Below are 18,109 nucleotides of genomic sequence, written 5' to 3'. Positions count from 1 at the left end.
CTATTTAACAAAGTCGCTAAATCCCGATAATAAGTTCGTTATATGGAAAATTCGTTAAATAAAATGTCCCCTTTTGAAATGCTTAAACGACGCAAAACGGGTTTCAAATTCATAAGCACTAGACATAGTTAAAATAGTAATTGATACACCATTATCTTGTAAACTAGTATCTACTATTTTTTTTTATAAATCTTAACCATAAAAGAAATCTGTGTGAAAAGCAAGAATAGAGCAAAACATTATCTGGAGTTACACTATCATGCTACATACATTTTCAGCTAAAAAAAGGCTAAGTTTATGTGTAAAATTATTGCTGCATTTATTATAAAAGTAATTTTAAACATGCATTACCACACGCGTTCATAATGGCTACTGATAAATTCCGTTAATTTTGTCTGTGCTTTTCGTTTGAAATACAAACTAAAGTTAAGTGACTTCAAATATCAATTCAAGGTCATTTCCCCCCTAAATTGCGTTAACAACTTTAAAATGTTCTGAAATATTTTTGGGAAATAGAGTAAAGTAGATCTCAGAGAAAAGTTCGTTCAATAGAAAATTCACTTCGCTATTTGGAAGTTATTTTACGAAGAAATTTTCTTGGTTCCTCGAAGAAATTCGCAAACTAGAGAAATTTGCAAAACGGAAATTCGTTAAATAGAAGTCCGACTGTAATTAAATTACGTCTAAACAAACCAAAATAGTAAGTGGTAAAGAATTTTTTTCAAGAAAAAGCATCCATTTTAAGCTCAACCGAAAAGAGTTTCTAGGATAGCTCCCATTGTCGGTCAGTTCTGAAAACAAACAGTCGTCATAGCAACGAAAACTAGACAGCGAGTTAAGTGAGAGCGGTAGTTCAGAGAAGGAAGGGCCTTTTCACGTGAAGATTTATATGAATGAATATTGATATGAATACATATGAATCTTTTTAAAAAATATGCGCGTTTGTGAAGGAATGAGATGCAGGGGAGTAAAAAGGGGAGAGAAATGAAATCAGACCGTTTAATTTTTAAGTATCACGTTTCCACACTCTCCATCCATCAGTGGAACAAAATATGACCGCCGCCGGGGTGAAACTTTGGCGAACAGTTCTTGGCGACATTTCATCCCATTTACGGCATTTAGTGAGTATTCACTTACAATAAATAAAATGAACTTGCATTATAAAAAATCAACAGAAAATACAGTGAAACCCCGCTATAGTGAACATGGTTTATAGTAAACTCCCGGATATAGTGAACAAAATGTTCACTCCCGGACCTTGCTATACATATATAATATAAATTTTTGTGGATATAGTCAGTACCGGATTACCAATTAGGCCATGGCCTGGGGGCCCCAATGATTAGGGCCCACTCCTGAAATGGATCGTTTGAAATAATTTAAAAAAATTAAGAAAAACAAGGATTTAAAAAAAAAAATCAATTTCAAATATATATGTTATGATTATAAAATGTCATGATTATTTTTTAGTTCTGGTTTAACAAAATAAATTAAAATTTAATTCATTATTATTTATTATTTATTTTAAATATGCTGTCTTGAATGAAAAGATAAATAAATACATTTGTATTTGAATAAGTAAAAAATACACGAGAATTTTTTTTTTATCGGAGGGCCCCAAAAATTTGAATGGCTAATGATGTGTCATAAAAGGGAGCAGTTCAGAAAAAAATGAGTTAAAATTGTTTGCAGTAAGGATAGAATGAACTCCCGGTTATAGCGAACAGAAATTTCAGTCCCTTGATGGTTCACTATAGCGGGGTTTGACTGTATATGTGGGTTTCTTATCAACAAGAGATGATGCAGTTGTGAGCGATTTTTTTTTGTTATACGTAAATAAAAGTGTATATGAATTCCCCCTTTCAAAAATCAGTGTTGTTAATTACTCTTATTGTTTAAGAGGCATTACTGAAGGGCATACATATTTTCCACCATTCCACTGTGGGCCAGAAGACCATGATCTTCGGCCAAAAATTGAATTGTCAACTAAAATATGTGTAGGCAGTTTTAATATAGCCCAAATTAAGTATTCATCATCATTCATTCAAACATTATAATTTACTTTTTGGACTGACGACAGTACAATGTAATGAAAAATATGTTTAAAATTTTTTTTTTCTAAATGTAACTTTTACATTTTTATTTCAGAAATATATATAGGAATTTCACCTTACTGTTTACATTTTTATCAGAGTAATGAGTCTGAAATGATAGTACAATATTTCAATGTGTTGTATTACTTAATACTCTTGACAAACTTATAGTTTATATCTTATCATTTGATATTTTGCAATGCTTGAATCACTTTCGACGCTTAGTTCCAAAAAGTTCCACGAGGTCATTAGCTAAACTTTTTTTGTTGTCTTCTTTGACTTTTCTTCTTTCGAAAAAACCTGCCCCATTTTGCCCGTATTGCAAAGGTGGACTAAATATATACTGAAAAATAAAAATTATGTTTTTTTTTTCTTCATGTTTTCGCGTTATTTTGTAATATTACTTCGGAAATATAATTTGCTTTTCATTTTTAATATAAAATGACGAAAATTATTATATTTTCATTGCTATATTTAATTATTTAAACGTACTATGTTATTATTTTTGTTTTTGCAAACCCTATTTCAGCCGCCATTTTTTTTTTTTTTTGGTACTTTTAGTGTATTTTAAAATTTTAACTATGAATTCAATTTACCTGCACATAAAAACTCCTAAATAAAAACCCCCAAATTTTGAAACAAATATTATCGAAATACTAATTTTGGCCACGAAACCTTGGCACTGTGCATTCCTGTGTTTGAGCGGCTGGATTGGCGAAAAAAGGAAGGGAAAGTCGCCAATCGTTTCGGAGGAGAAAAAAGAGCAGCCTCGCAAATTGTCACACATTAAGAAGTAGTCGTTTAACCCGCCTCTACCACTAGGTGGCGCACTCTCAAATAACAGGTTCTTATTTAGCCGCTCTGTTATTACGATTGCGAGTAATAAAAGGGTCTCCGAAAACTCACACCTGAGGTTCTTTTTTATCTTAACCTCCCCTCCTCCTCAATAATGGAGATCAAAGGCACCGCCGCGTCATTACCTTTCACTGATGAGTCGCTTTGACCAATAAGAAAAACCTGGCTCTCTTATCCATTTTCTTAGTGAAACAGTTTTCTTTTTTGTCCTTGTTTTAATTGTGAATTATGAAATTCCGAAAATCCACAGACATACACAGACTATTTACAAACATTAATAACAAAAAAAAAAGTCGTTTGGGTTGCCTAGCAACCAGCCAGAGTTGCAGTTATTATTTTCACAAGAGCTGGCAGACGATTTAAAACAATTAATTTAAAATAACTGTTTATCGGAACAAGGGGAGAAATTTGCAGAACAGCATTATAATACTATGCATATAGAGCGCGAATCAGAAAAGCAAGACATTTCGGTGAAAAAGATAATAGATTTCATTTATAAGTGGAAATAATAGTACGAATACATGAAAGAAATCGAATCATTTCTATATCTATTCCAAAAAATTAAGAATTAGTCTCTTTTATACTTCAAATAATAGGACTTTTGACTTACTTTAGCAAAAACAAAATTTATTATTATTATTTAATTAATTGCGCAACATTTGTTTAATACATATACTCTAAAGCAGTGGTCCCCAACCTTTTTATCATCGCGGCCCACTGGAAAGGGGGGGGGAGGACGTTGATTGCTTATATTTTAGATTATTTTGATTTATTAATTTTAATTTGATTGTATTTAAAAATGCCTTCAATAAAATACAGTTACACCAAAAAATATATATAAAGTGATTTAACATTTTAACTTAGTAGAACGTTAAATTTAATGAGAACCCTGAGCTTGCTTCTTTGCAATGAGGCGGTTCCATCTGGGGGTAATCGGAGACAATGATACATTAAAAAATTTATGTCACTACCTTCGGGGGCCCCTTTCTCTTAAATAAATAAAATTTTAATGGAAAACAGATATTTTTAATTTGGGGTATAAACCTAGGAATTTAAATTCAGTTTCAATGAAATGGGCGGCCCGGTACCATTTGATTCACGGACCGGTACTGGTCCGCGGACCGGGGGTTGGGGAACACTGCTCTAAAGGACTGTTCCCTCTGCCCCTCATTATTCATCATTGTTTTTTCTTCTTTTTTTTCTTAAAAGACGATTAAAAAATGTTTTCGTTTGTAAAATATATAATTATTATACATTTTCAGTTAGAGCATTTTGTTAATTATCGTAATGAAATGAATCCGTATTTGAATGCATACATAAAATAATATAAACAGTAAGAAGGAACAAAGATTTAATGATAGCTTTATAATAGGAAACGGTTTTTATCTATACGGTTTATAAAATCATGATATCAAGGGAGATAAATAAAGTAGGTGATCTTATACTCAGGAAGCATTATTATCCGTAACTACTAAAATATAAAATATTTCTGTTCAGTCATGCCGAGGAATAGTCGACTGATCCTTCAGCTACGTCATACATCTAACGCTCATCTCATTATCTTAAAGACGGTAAAGCTATTAACGTCTCTGACACAAAGGTGTATCTGGCAGGCGATATCAGAAATGAACATTTAATTCAGGGCGTGTGGCAGGCAAAGATTATTTGATTATTATTATTTTTTTTCCAAGGATTTCTCAGAAACTATCTCTCTTTTTTCTTTCAAATGCTCATGCCTTAATAAGCGAGAAAGGGGAGCAAAGATCGTAACATGATGGATAGTTTTAAACTGTAAGGCGTCTTCTTCCTGAAACATAACCACCGACAATCAAGAAATTATTTATGAAAGTTTAATAAAAAAATAAAATAATGAAACGCTTTATACGTCTTGGAGAGAAAGAGAGCAATTTTGAATAATCATTAAAAAAATGTTTCATAATTATATTATTATTATTTTTTTTTTTTGGTTTTTTATTCGAATACTTTTGAACTTTGTTGTCAATAAATTGCTTTGAACGAATGGAAGAAAAAAAATTCTTTCTTATTTTCTCGAATCAAAATGTTTTTGGTGTTTGATTTGCATTTCTTATTTGTTTATTTCGAATGAGTTTGGAATTTGTGTCATTAAAAAAAATTTTTTTTTCTTTCTTTCGTGAAGGTGAAAATCTATTCTGCGGATGAATTCGTTTTTCATCGTTTGCAAGAATAAAAATTTAACGCATCGAATCTACTGATGCAAAAATTAAAGACAGAATGTATTCAAATCGGGAAGTTAATCTACACTATAACAATGTTAATATTAGAAGAAAATTTTTTTTTAATTTTTTTTTTAGTATGTTTAAATCCTACTTTCAAAACAATTTTTTTTAATTCTAAATACACTCTATAACAGTGTTTCCCAAACTTATGACTTTTGTGTACCCTTTCTAAATTTTTCGTAATGCTGTGTACCTCTAAGGAAAAAAAAATGAATGCATTTTTTGCTATAGAAAATTGAACGAAAGTTAAAAATCACAACTGGCTGTTGACGACACTAACTATTAACTGTTAACTCTAAAAATAACTAATTGAAAAATACGTAATCGTAAATTATCATGGCTGGCTTTGTTTTTAAATAAAAAAATGTTGAAATTTTCGTTTGTTGCAAGATATTTCGCTTAAGAACGCGTACCCCAGCTAAACTGTTCCCGTACCCCTGGGGGTACGCGTACCACATTAAGCACTGCTCTATAACAAAAAAATCGACGAACCAAGAAGCAATCATCCTATTGCTTTGAAATTTCGCATGCATGAATGTTTTGGCTCGATCAGGCTGGAATGATGCCGACTGGGGACGTATAGTCTTTAGCGACGAATCCCGCTTCCAACTGTGTCCTGACGATCATCGAGGACGTGTTTGGAGACGCAGAGGGAGGATCCTGACTTCACTATTGCACGCCACACCGGCCCTCAACAAGGCATTATGATCTGGGGTGCCATTTCCTTTGACAGCCAGACCCCTTTGATCGTCATTAGAGGTACACTTACTGCACAGTGGTACGTCGACTATATCCTGAGACCTGTTTTGCTACTTTTCCTTTCGCAGCTTCCTGGGCTGGTTTTTCAGCAGGACAATGCCAGACCACATACGGCACGCGTTGCTATAAACTGTCTGCAAGCTTGTCAAACTCTTCCTCGGCCTGCCAGATCACCAGACCTCTCTCCCATCGAGCATGTCTGGGATATAATGGGAAGGCGATTGCATTTGGCACGGAATGTTGATGACCTCGTTCGACAATTGGATCGAATTTGGCAGGAAATACCGCAAGAGACCATCCGGGAGCTTCATCGGTCTATGCCACGCCGTGTGGCAGCTTGTATCCAGGCTAGAGGCGGGTCAACACCTTATTGAACTTGTTACTGTAACTTTGCAATAAATTATTCAATTGCTCTGAAATTTTAATCATTTACTATTCTGTACATTGTCTTTCTATCCACCAATTTTCGTTTCAATCGGACAACTTCTTCTTGGTGCGTCGATTTTTTTGTTATAGAGTGTATTAATGCAAAATATAAATGTATAAATCGTATAAAATAAAAATAGTTTGGTGACCACAAGCGAGTGAAATCAGTGATTTTTTGCTAAAAGTCACTGATTAGCTAAATTATTTTAAAAATTGTAGCCTTCCATCTACAGCTTTACATATCTGTTAAGAATAAGCTTTTAGTTCTTGTTTACACCAATCATTTATAAGAGACTTTGAGAATTGAAATTCAGCTGTATTTTCGAAAGTGATAGGTGCAATGTTTACACGAGTTTAGTTTATCGCAAAATAAAGAAAATTTGAAATAAAAAATTGCCTTTTTTTAGAAAAACTGTTTCTTTCAGTATTTTTAAAAAGAAAAAAATAAATAATATTGTGGACTATTGGGCCAAGGCGATAATAAGACCCTGAATGTATTTAAATTTGTTTAAATTATTGCATGCGTAAAAATGCTTTATTTTATGTATGCGAAGTTTTTTTAATTCGATTTTAAACAGTATAAAACAGGGGTTTCAAACTTACATGAGGCCGAGGGCCACAATTAAAAACACAAATCAAATGGCGGGCCGCAACTTCATGAAAATTTTATGTAGGACTCTTTTATGTTTGAAGGAACATTAAATATTACTGTCAGATTTTTACCAAGTTGTACAAAACAAAAGTATTGGATTACAAATTAAAGTAAGAAGTAGATTTTCAAAAATATTTAAATGCATACTAAAAAATTCGGGCTACCATAACTTTAATGTGCACCTATGTATTAAACAATTAATGTGCAATAGATATCTAATGGTTAAGATTTAAAACTTTAAAAAGGTCGGTATTAAAACTTACATAGTAGCACACAAAACGTTCAATGAGAAAACTGAGGTTTGTCTGCTGCAACCACCAGAGAATAGATGTTTACATTTTAAATTTACAAATGTGTGTGTCAATATTTTCGTCCAAAATGAGTGGTTTCAAAAAGTTAAATCGGGGAATTTTTTCGAGAAAATTTCTGATACACACCCACTAAATTATATTCACAAAATGCAAAAAAAAAAAAAGAAAAAAAAAATGAAATAAAAAAGAGCAACATACACGATTTTTTTCGTATTTGTATAAATATTTTCTTGGAAGCGAAAAATCTGAGAAATAAATTTTTTTTGCACCTTTGGTATGCTAAATTTCACTGAAACGAAGAAATTAGGTTTTTATTAACGAGAAAAGTATTTTAAACCCACATAGATTTTTTTACGAAAATTGTCCGCAAAAAAATGACAACTAATATATTTTAGTTCGCGGGCCACAAAAAAAAAGCACAAATATCTGTTGCACATTAATTATTTAATACATAGGTACACATTAAAGTTATTGTTGCCTCAATTTTCTTAATATGCAATTAAATATTTTTGAAAATCTACCTCTTATTTTAGTTTGAAATTCAATACTTTTGTTTCGTACAACTTGATAACAATCTGAGAGTGATACTTAATGTTCTTTTAAACATAAAAGAGTCCTACATAAAATTTTGAAAAAGTTGCGACCCGCCATTCGATTTGTGTTTTTAATTGTGGCCCTCGGCCTCATGTAAGTTGGAAACCCCTGTTTTATACTGTTTAAAATACCCCCGGGGCCGCCAGTTGGAAACCACTGGTATAAAATGTCATAAGGGCCCAAAAAATGTCTGCGCCCGGGGGACCTGCATGCTATTAAGACGGCCCTGGAATATGTCGTAGAAAAAAGGTATGAAAGAGTATAATTTACATTCTGTTGCAGGCGGATGTTCCCCACACTCAGAGTATCGTTCTCTGGTGTGGAATTCTTGGAACATCAGAGGTATTCTGTTCTGATGGATATTGTTCCCGTCGACCAGAAGAGATATCGATATGCCTACCACCGTTCTTCTTGGCTGGTGGCCGGAAAGGCCGATCCTCCATCCCCGGCTCGTCTCTACACCCATCCCGATTCACCCTTCACAGCTGACCAGCTCAGGAAACAGGTCGTCTCATTCGAAAAAGTCAAGCTCACCAACAACGAGATGGACAAGCAAGGACACGTGAGTTACAATCCTTCATATACATTATGATGGCCATATATTATTAGACGCACTCATACGATTCTGTGTAAATTATCAGTAATTATTATTATAATAATTACTATAATATTATAATAATTATATAACAGTAATTATAATTATCAGATGATCACTGCTTTATTGTTTTTACTCGGATGCATTTGTTTACGTTTCTGTATCAATGGGCTAACATTGTCACGTTAAATAACAAGTTTTATTAACTAGTATATAGAACTCATAAAACATGGAAAATAATAAAGATTGATGAAATGCATTAAAATAAAATATTTTGAAAAATATTTAATTTGTTTTTATTTATTTAAAAAAAATCAGGGACCCATAATAAAGAAAATATATAATCTCCTCATTAGCTCACACGATTATATCCACATATAGGGGTGCTTTCTAATATTGTTATCAATATAGCCAAAGCAAAATAATCAATGCAATAAGTGTGAGGAGCACTAAATAAAATCGAAACGTACTTTCAATTTTTGAATACATTCGAATGGATTTGAATATATTTTCTTTACATTTTATTTTTCTGTTCTTTGCTTGATATGTTTTATATTTCGTATATAATTTTTTTACTTAATGTCAATTTTTGAGTACTCCTCCCACTATTGCATTGGTATACATTGATTTGGATATATTGATACAATATTAGAAAGCACTCCTTTTTGCGGATATAATCGTGTGAGCTGATGAAGATATCTTTTCTTCATTTTGTTTCTCGGGTCCTTAATAATTTTTGTTTCAAATAAATAAATTTAAAAAAAAAATTTGGAATGTTTTATTTTAATAAATTTGTTTCGTTTATTTTCATTAATCTTTATTATTTTCCAAGTTTTGTCTATGTTTTAACTTCTCAACTAAGTAGCATATCCTATTTTAGATATGCACAAAATTTTAAAAAAAATTAATTATTTTTTATTATAAGGATTTAGCTAAAGATAGTTTAAATTATCTTTGCAAATATGATGAATATAAAATCACTACTTTTTTTTGATACCTTCCATATTGATGTTATTACTGGGTTTCTAAATATTAATAACGATAACCTTAAATGAATGTCTTTAGGCTTTAAATTTAGACCACATTTTTCTACTTCTAAAAATAAGGTTATGTCTAATTTTATTAAAAAAATTAATAAAAATGAACAATTTCTGTATTACCACTATTGATAATGCTAATAATAATTTTTCAATTATTTTAAAAATATTTTTACATAAATTTTTCGTATAATCTTTTTTTTTTTTTTTGTTGCAATTTATGTTTCTAATGAACTGATCAGCTGTATTAACTATAAAAAACTGAACACTAACAGTCACATTATTAATAAAATCAAAGCTAAACTAAATCATAATAAAGACGTAAAATTAAATTAAATAATATTAAACATTATTTATATATTATTTATAATTAAATAATACTAAATATTATTTATAAATATATATATATATATCAGAAATTTCTATAAAACCCTAACTAAATTCAGGTTTATTGCTAGTGGTATTTTTTGTAACATAAAAGAAATCGGCAATTACTTTGAAAATATTCATAAAAGACTATAAAATAAAATTAACAAGCGTACGAAAAGTAAGAATCACCTGAATTGGAATATCACTGAAGTTTTAAAAACGCTAAAAACTTTTTTTTTTGAAAATTGCTTTTCTAAGTTGTTTAGATTTCAAAAAATACGAAGTTAATAAAAATGCGGAGTTAAAAATAAAAATTATCTATTTTCTCTATGTTTTCTTTGTATTTTTAATTTATTTGAAGGGTTCGATGTATATGCAGCTTATGCATGTAAATAAAACTTAAAATGAATTACATTTCATTTATAGATTAGCCCTTCCTTTTTATTGATCGCTTTTAGATAATTAAAGTATCATTTCTCGTATAAATAATCTTTAACTCGCTAGAAATACAGTCTTTATTTATTACTGCGCAGTAAAATATGCTTTTTAGAAGAAGAATTAACCTTTATTTTAATAAATAATTGGGATAACATCTTAAATCAATCTTCCGCAGTCAATCCCCAAATAAAGAAATGGAATTTGTAGACTTCATTACTTGAATAGGTAAAACTCCTCTTTTGAAATTGAAAGTGTAAATAATGTCTTCGTGGAGTTTCGGCGCCCTGTCGTTAAATTGTACGTAGTTAATTTTTTTTAGTTTTTATCTAGAATAAAGTTAGAAGAAAAGCTATCTCTTCATGCCACGAAAAAAATCCCTAATAATGGATAATTCAAATTAAAAAGTTTGAATTTTAATTACACAATTTCAATACGGATGACTTTTCAGAAATTATTTACATCATTGAAAAAAAAAATTATTATTATACATTAGAAGATCATAACCATGAATGTTTCTCTCTCTCTTCATAACAATGAATTTTTTTCGCTCATAACAATGAATCTCTCTCTTTATAACAATGAATGTTTTTTTCCTTCATAACAATGAATCTCTCTTTCATAACCATGAATGTCTTTTCCCCTTCATAATAATGAATCTCGCTCCTCAGAACAATGAATCTCTCTCTTCATAACAATGAATCCCTTCCCTTTTCAGATTGTCTTGAATTCCATGCACAAGTATCAGCCTAGGATTCACTTGGTCAGAAGGAAGCAGGGTGGGTCAAGTGTCATCACAGATCTCGAGACAGAAGAATGCAGAACATACGTCTTCCCCGAAACCGTATTCACAGCTGTTACAGCCTACCAGAATCAGTTGGTAAATACAATTCATTTACATCAAATCTTTTTCGTAAATGTCTCCCAAATTCTGTAACTAAACCTTCAATGTCTTTGTGGTAAGAGTCACATGTCAATCTTCACCTATGTTGAGGTACCCCTCATGGGTGACCTTCGAACGTGATGTAAACCAGCCTACCTTAAGGCTGAGAGCAAGGTCGCAACTAGAAACTTTTTCGTCCCTCAATGAAATAGATACACCTCAAAAACAAATTGAAAGAAATGTTATATTCCACAAGAACAAATTGTTAAGATAAGGCGTTCTGCATTCTAATTCCTCATAAATCTATCACTCCTTATCTCCCCTTCTGCTGACCAGACGAGTGGCCCTCTCGCCGTTCAAACCCCCTTCACCTAGCGTCCACCATGTAAAAGGGGGCGACCGCAAACGATTTGTAGCTTACAAATTATCAATTTGTAATTGTGGGATATCTATTTCACTGACGAAAGCAAAAGCAGCCTGCTCTCGCCCTAACAGAAACTCCCACTTCGATTTGACCACGCCTACCTCGATGCATGATCCACATTGAACAGTTGACTTGCTACTTTGACTTTATCCACCTCCTCGCGCTGTTGCTGCTCAGTCTCTATCACACGCAACGTCAGCCTGTACTCACTCGATTGCTAATAGCAGCGCAGGAGCGATCGTGAACTTAATACAGCTCTCACGACAAGCACTCAAAAGTGCTGTGATTTTAACACAGCTCTCCCGGCTTCTCACAAAACAGCAACTAGTGGAGTCACAAACATAATCAACTAGTGGTATCAAGTTCGTCGAATTCTATCGCAGATGAAATTTTGGTGGGGGAGTACTGTAGTGTGTCTACCACTGCAAGAATACAATTGCAATTCACTGGTATATAAGGCATGTTAAATCGATTCTATGGTGGAGTACATTTTCATGGATGAAAGTTGACATGATAACAATTCACCCCACATCTCTAAGAGACTATGCTAGAGGGATGCATCCGCTCCGAAACCAAATTGAAGGAACGATAAGTTGGGATCAAAAAGAACAATTAAAGAGTGAGTGAATCATGTGACACGAAAGCTGTTGAAGAAGGTTGCTTCGACATAAAAAAAAGAAGTCAAAATTAGTCCTCAGGAGCTATTGAATCTAAAGAGCTCATCTAATCTCTCACTCTATAATTAATTCCTTTTCATTAGGCAAGCTTATAAAATAAAGACCTCAAAAAAGAAATATTATTTTGAAAATTTTTTTTTCGCGAAACAAAGACTTAAAGTTGCTATAATTTCCAAACAAACGGGAATTTCGAAGAAAAAAAAAGCACGCAGAAAGTTCCTAAATGAAAATAGTTTTTTTAGCGTGTCAAATTTTAGTTCTGTAGCTGCATGTCAGCGAGCTGTAGGTCGAGTCGCATAGCATATTTTACTGTTTTAACAGCTAATAATTCTCGAAATAATATTCAATTGCTAATTTATTTTTTTTTCGTCGCACACTATGTCCATGTTTTTACGCATTTTCGTTATTTAAGTTTTTAAGTTTAAAAGCGAGATGTTTTTGAATGTGCAAAACAAGAGAGACGGTGGCATTATCCGTTTCTTTAATGCAGAGTGATTTTTCTTTTGTCCATATGCTTGTTTCTGCATTTGAAAAAAATGTTTTAACATTCAAATTATAATTTTTACATAATGTTTAGAGCACAATTTTACATTTTTTGATAGCTAAGACTTGTTTCGTGTGTGACATTCTATTTTTTTTTTTAGGAACTTTAATAGTTTCTTTCTTATTTATTGACTTTTTCTTCCCGTAAGCTATACTACGAAGTTTTTGAAAAGCCAAGAAGTAAAAAGAAAAACCGAATGAAAACAGTTACAGCCGATTACTTGGTCTTGAAATAGAATTTAAATGCTATATTTTGAAACATTATTGAACACAGTCTGCTATATTTCGATTTCGATAGTAGTAGTAGTCTGCTTTTATAGAATTATATGTTTATCGAGGGGGGGGGAGGAAACCCTTCGGGGTAGATTCTCTTTCAACAGGAGTAATCACTTAAAATTCAAAATATCGTAAAATATATAGTAAATAAGTTTTGAAACGCTGAAAGAATTTCTTCCTTTCAAAATATTAAATTGAATAAACAAATTAAGTAATTCATGCTGTCATTAATTTAGGAAGAACTGATTTCATCTCATTTTTGAAAAACTTTTGTGACAAAGAAATAAATTTCATTAAAACGGGGCTAAAACGAAGCAAAAACCAGTTGAAATCGAGTTTTAAACTTATGAAAATAAATATGACAAGCAATAAAGCGTGGCATTTTGAAAATTACAATGCTGTAAAGATATCTCACGCGCGTCGCTCAAAAAAACAGAATGCGCGATAACCAGTTAAGTTTAGTTTCAATAAAAAAAAAAAATAAGGCGTACATGCTGCAATCATGAGTTCTATGAGCCGCGATGGCTCAGGGGATAGAGCGTTCGCCTTCCAATGAGGCGAACCGGGTTCGAATCAGAGTCGATACGAATTCCGCATCCGGCTTGCACCGACCACAGTGCTGACGTGAAATTTCCTCAGTGGTTGACGGATCATGGGTGAGAGTCCCCTTGCAGTCAGGCCAACCGTGGGAGGTTCTCGTGGTCTTCCTCGCCACGTAACGCAAATGCGGGTTAGCTCCATCAAAAAGTCCTCCACGAAGGCAAAGTTTTCCTAATTCTCAATCCAGGAGTTCCCTTGTCTTCTGGATAGGGTTCAAAATGACAAGTCTACGGAGTTGAACATGAGTAGTGTTCTGACTTGTGTTCGTGAGAACGGGAGCTCGAATCCAGCCAGCCGGAGAATCCCCGCCTATTAAATGGTGCACGTTAAAACGGTTGGGGTCACAAAGTTCTCCAAGTTCTCATAACAAATCAGTACCTCTACTGGAGTTCCCTTGTCTCCTATCATGGGTTCAAAATGACAAGGCTACTGAGTCGTAAACTCAAATTTAGGTTGACTGCTCAACGACGGTTATCAAATAAAATCATTTCATAGTCTCAAATTATACTTTACATGATTATCTATTAAATGATTTGGTGTGTGGCGAAAATTTAAAATGATTGTTTTCCTATTTCAGATAACGAAGCTGAAGATAGATAGCAACCCTTTTGCCAAAGGTTTTAGAGATTCCTCAAGGTTAACAGAATTTGACAGGTAATTCAACCGCAACAACTGGTGAAATATGAGGACATTATTTAATAATGCAGAGGTTTTATAATATTATGAGTTATTAAATTTAATACCGCAACTGTAAATTTAAAATCCATCCAAGCGTAAATTTCTACCCATATTAGATGGCAGAAAGACCATAAATGAAAATATATGCATAAATGTCTCGAAAACTGTAAATGGTGTGAGGAAAATATCCCCACCATTTTGCGTTGCAAATGTAAAGTTTTTTAATCAAATATTCTCAAATGTGCACATCCTCTTTTTATCAAATCCTATATAATTGTAGAAGTTAGAAGATGTAAAATATTTCGCTAAGATAATGAATTAATCCACGATTTGGGTAGAGAGCAATTTAAACATTGAAGAGTTTATAGTTTTCCTTTAAAATACAAACTTAAAAAAATTATAATATCGCTCATGGGCTGCAATAGTGGCACAACTCAAAAAACACGCGTTTTGGACTAAGAACAGGTGTAAATATGAAATTTTTTTAGCAGCATTACTAGCACAACTCATAATTCAACTTCGTTTAAGCAAAGTAAAGCATTTCTTATGCATTTACCTTGGCAATGAAACCCACTTATCTCAAAACCTGAGCTATTGCAGCCCATGAGCGATATGCTTATGGCGGCGGGAAACCAAAAGAAATTCTTTAATGACAAAACCTTAAACAAACTCTAAATGGTCTCGAATATTTATATAAATTTTTCTCGAAATTTAAAAAAAATTATTCATTTATAGAATTTGATTTCCGCTCTAATGAGACTATACTAAGTAAAATAAAGCAATATTTATTGGGAAGACGATTAACATTTAATTTTGAAACGTGTTCTCCTAACAACGGAACAATTTTAAAACATGCTAGTCATTTTATACCTTATACCACCCCACCAAACATTTGCTAAATTTATATAAATTTTATATAAATTTTATAAAAGAAGAATATTAGACTCAAATTTTTCTTCCACTAAAAGAGATCCGCAGTGATCGTTAAGACATGGTTCCCAGCAGATCACCGAAGTCAAGCATCCCTGGCTGTGGTCAGTGTGCTTATGGGTGACCACTTGGATCAGTCTGCGTAGAGACCGAGGGTGTGCGGTATGGGTGCTCGCTAAACTCTTCTACCGTAAAGTGCTAAAGTTCGCGTGCAGGTCGTCGGGCTACAGTCGTCGGGCTGCCCTAGTATATAAGTCCCGCAGTGGACTGATCGTTAAGACACGGTTCCCAGCAGATCACCGAAGTGAAGAATCACTGGCTGCGGTCAGTGTGAGGGTGGGTGACCACTTGGATCAGTCTGCGTAGGGACCGAGGGTGTGCGGTATGGGTCCTCGTTAAACTGATCTACCGTAAAGTGCTCGACTAGGTCGTCGGGCTACCGAAGCGGAGGTGCCCTTCCCTCGGCAGAGGATCGAAATTGTGATGGCATGTCTTCGGATCATCCTCAGGGATGTTACCCAGACCGTCGCCAATAGCCCATTGTGCAGCTCTAGTGCGACGTAAATTAACAACAACAACAACATTGTAGAGTATTTTGGGCTCCAGTTTCTGTAAAAGCCCTCATATTTTCGGGTACAGAATAATCATCGCTGGGCTTCTAGCATGATTTAAATAATGTTAAAAAGAAGAAAAGGGGCGAGATAGCCTGGTCAGTAGGGCGATAGGCCCATGTCCGTGAGTTCGTGGGTTCGAACCCCGCCGGCCGAAGACTCACCGTGTAGTAGTAAATGGCGACCACGTTAAATCCGTCGAGTCGCAGAGTCCTCCATGTTCCCATAACAAATCAATACCTCTGGGGGTACTGGATTGGAGATGGATCGTTGTCTGATTCAGGTCAAAATTACGATCTGTGGATGAATGTATGAATGGGTCCGCCCTTTAAACGGGTGCGACGTATGGTGTGGAAGAAGTTGAATTCTTGGCCATAGATGGCGCCACTGGAAAACAAGAACAATCGCACCCACTCTGCCTAAACAGGCATACGTCAATAACAAACAACCTATACTAAAGTACAAAAAGGTAGAATATAAATTGTTTAAAATTATAGCTCTGATTCGAATTTAACGCACATTTTATTGTTCTTTGTAAAAGCTTCCCCTTTCTGTTCTCTCTTCCCTGATTGATGATGATCATGATTTCCTTCCTTAGGGACACAATGGAAGCTCTGATAGGAGACCCCTCCTACCTCCACTCTCCGTTTCGAGCATTGCTGGAACACCCGGACAGAGAAGATCTCCAGGCAGCTCTAGCGAGGGAGAACCTTCTCGGACTGAGGGCACCCCTCCTTCCCTGGAAACCGGCCGGTGCTCTGCCTTCCTTCACCGACACCTACGGCATGCTGGCCAACCTGCCGGCCATGTATGCCATGAACCCAGCACAGCGGGCCATGTGGGCTCAGTGGGGCCCAGCCGGTCTGAGTCAGCACCTGGGACTCTTGTGTGCCGCGAACGCTGCGACGGCGGCTCAATCGTGCGGGGTGCTCAGACCCACACTCTCCCCCAGTTCGACGGACACCGCCTATGGACACCTGCACCGGTACATGCCCTACTTTTATAATGCAAAGAAGGACAGCGACAAGGACAGCTCAACAAGTCACACCCCTTACAGGTGAGGGGGTGTCCTACTTCGAATGCAGTTATTGGTGTTTTCACTCCCGGTTACTTAAGAAGAACTCTTTTCTTCCACTGTGTACAGAAATATACCTCCACACGATTCTGAAGTGGTTCTTTTTATACATATTTTCAAACCCTCAGACCCCCGTGTCTGAACCACCCTCTATGAGATTATTAAATTAAAGGTAAAGGAAGTGACTCTCTCGTGAATCGTGCTGTTGTAGTGAAGGAAAGTGAGCTCGATCCAGCAATGTCTAGAACAAACGAAGAATTGTTTTTCGGGAAGGGCCAAGAATGTAAAGACACGTATCAGCTTGTCTGAGTAAAGGTTCATTTGTTTGACCGACATTGAATGTCTCAGCATTCCTTTTCTTTGTAAGCACAGCTTCTCATTTGACTTCTTTCAGTCTGAATATTTCCTTCATGGCTACAATGAGTTAAAACTGTCATTTTATGAGGGATTTTTTTTAAATGAACTGTAAGAGAAGAAACTCAAAGAATCATCCTATTTCAAAAAACAAATTAATAATCATTATCTGGGGAAACATTTAGGTTGTCAGCATCTAGATAGAAAAGGTCGTGTCACTTCACTGTGGGCCAGAATACCATGATCTTTGGGCAAAAGTCAAAAAGTAAATTTTCAACTAAGATATGTGTAGGTTAATATAGCCCACATTAAGTATTCATCATCATTCCAAACATTATAATTTACTTTTTGGACCGACGAAAGTGCAATGTAATGAAAAATATGTAAAAAAAATTTTTTTTTTTAAATATAACTTTTAAATTTTTATTTCAGAAATACATATAGGAATTTCACTTTACTGTTGCATTTTTATCAGAGTAATTAGTCTGAAATGATAGTACAATTTTTCAGTTTGTTGGATTAGTGAATACTCTTGACAAACGTATAGTTTATATCTTAGAATTTGACATTTTACAATGTTTGAATCACTTTCGAAACTTAGTTCCAAGAGGTAATTAGCTAAACTTTTTTTTTTTGGTCGTCTTCTTTGATGTTTCTTCTTTCGAAAAAACCTG

General features: G+C 34.2%; 1 protein-coding gene across 1 annotated transcript in view; it reads left to right on the top strand.

Moving 5' to 3' along the window:
• LOC107456274 (uncharacterized) overlaps positions 1–17,590 on the top strand; it is a 69,549-nt gene extending 51,959 nt beyond the window's left edge. Inside the window, exons 4-7 of the mRNA XM_043053805.3 lie at positions 8,231–8,510; positions 11,103–11,264; positions 14,365–14,441; positions 16,605–17,590. Coding sequence (XP_042909739.1) covers positions 8,231–8,510; positions 11,103–11,264; positions 14,365–14,441; positions 16,605–17,067 — 982 coding nt within the window. The 3' untranslated portion in view covers positions 17,068–17,590. The remainder of the gene's footprint in view (positions 1–8,230; positions 8,511–11,102; positions 11,265–14,364; positions 14,442–16,604) is intronic.
• The last annotated feature ends 519 nt before the right edge of the window (positions 17,591–18,109 follow it).

Source organism: Parasteatoda tepidariorum, chromosome 9, assembly GCF_982258835.1.
Source record: "Parasteatoda tepidariorum strain Cologne lab strain chromosome 9, Ptep-v5.0, whole genome shotgun sequence".
Taxonomy (NCBI): Eukaryota; Metazoa; Arthropoda; class Arachnida; order Araneae; family Theridiidae; genus Parasteatoda; species Parasteatoda tepidariorum.
Note: the sequence above shows the minus strand (reverse complement) of the source record. Positions and strands in the feature narration are given on the sequence as shown.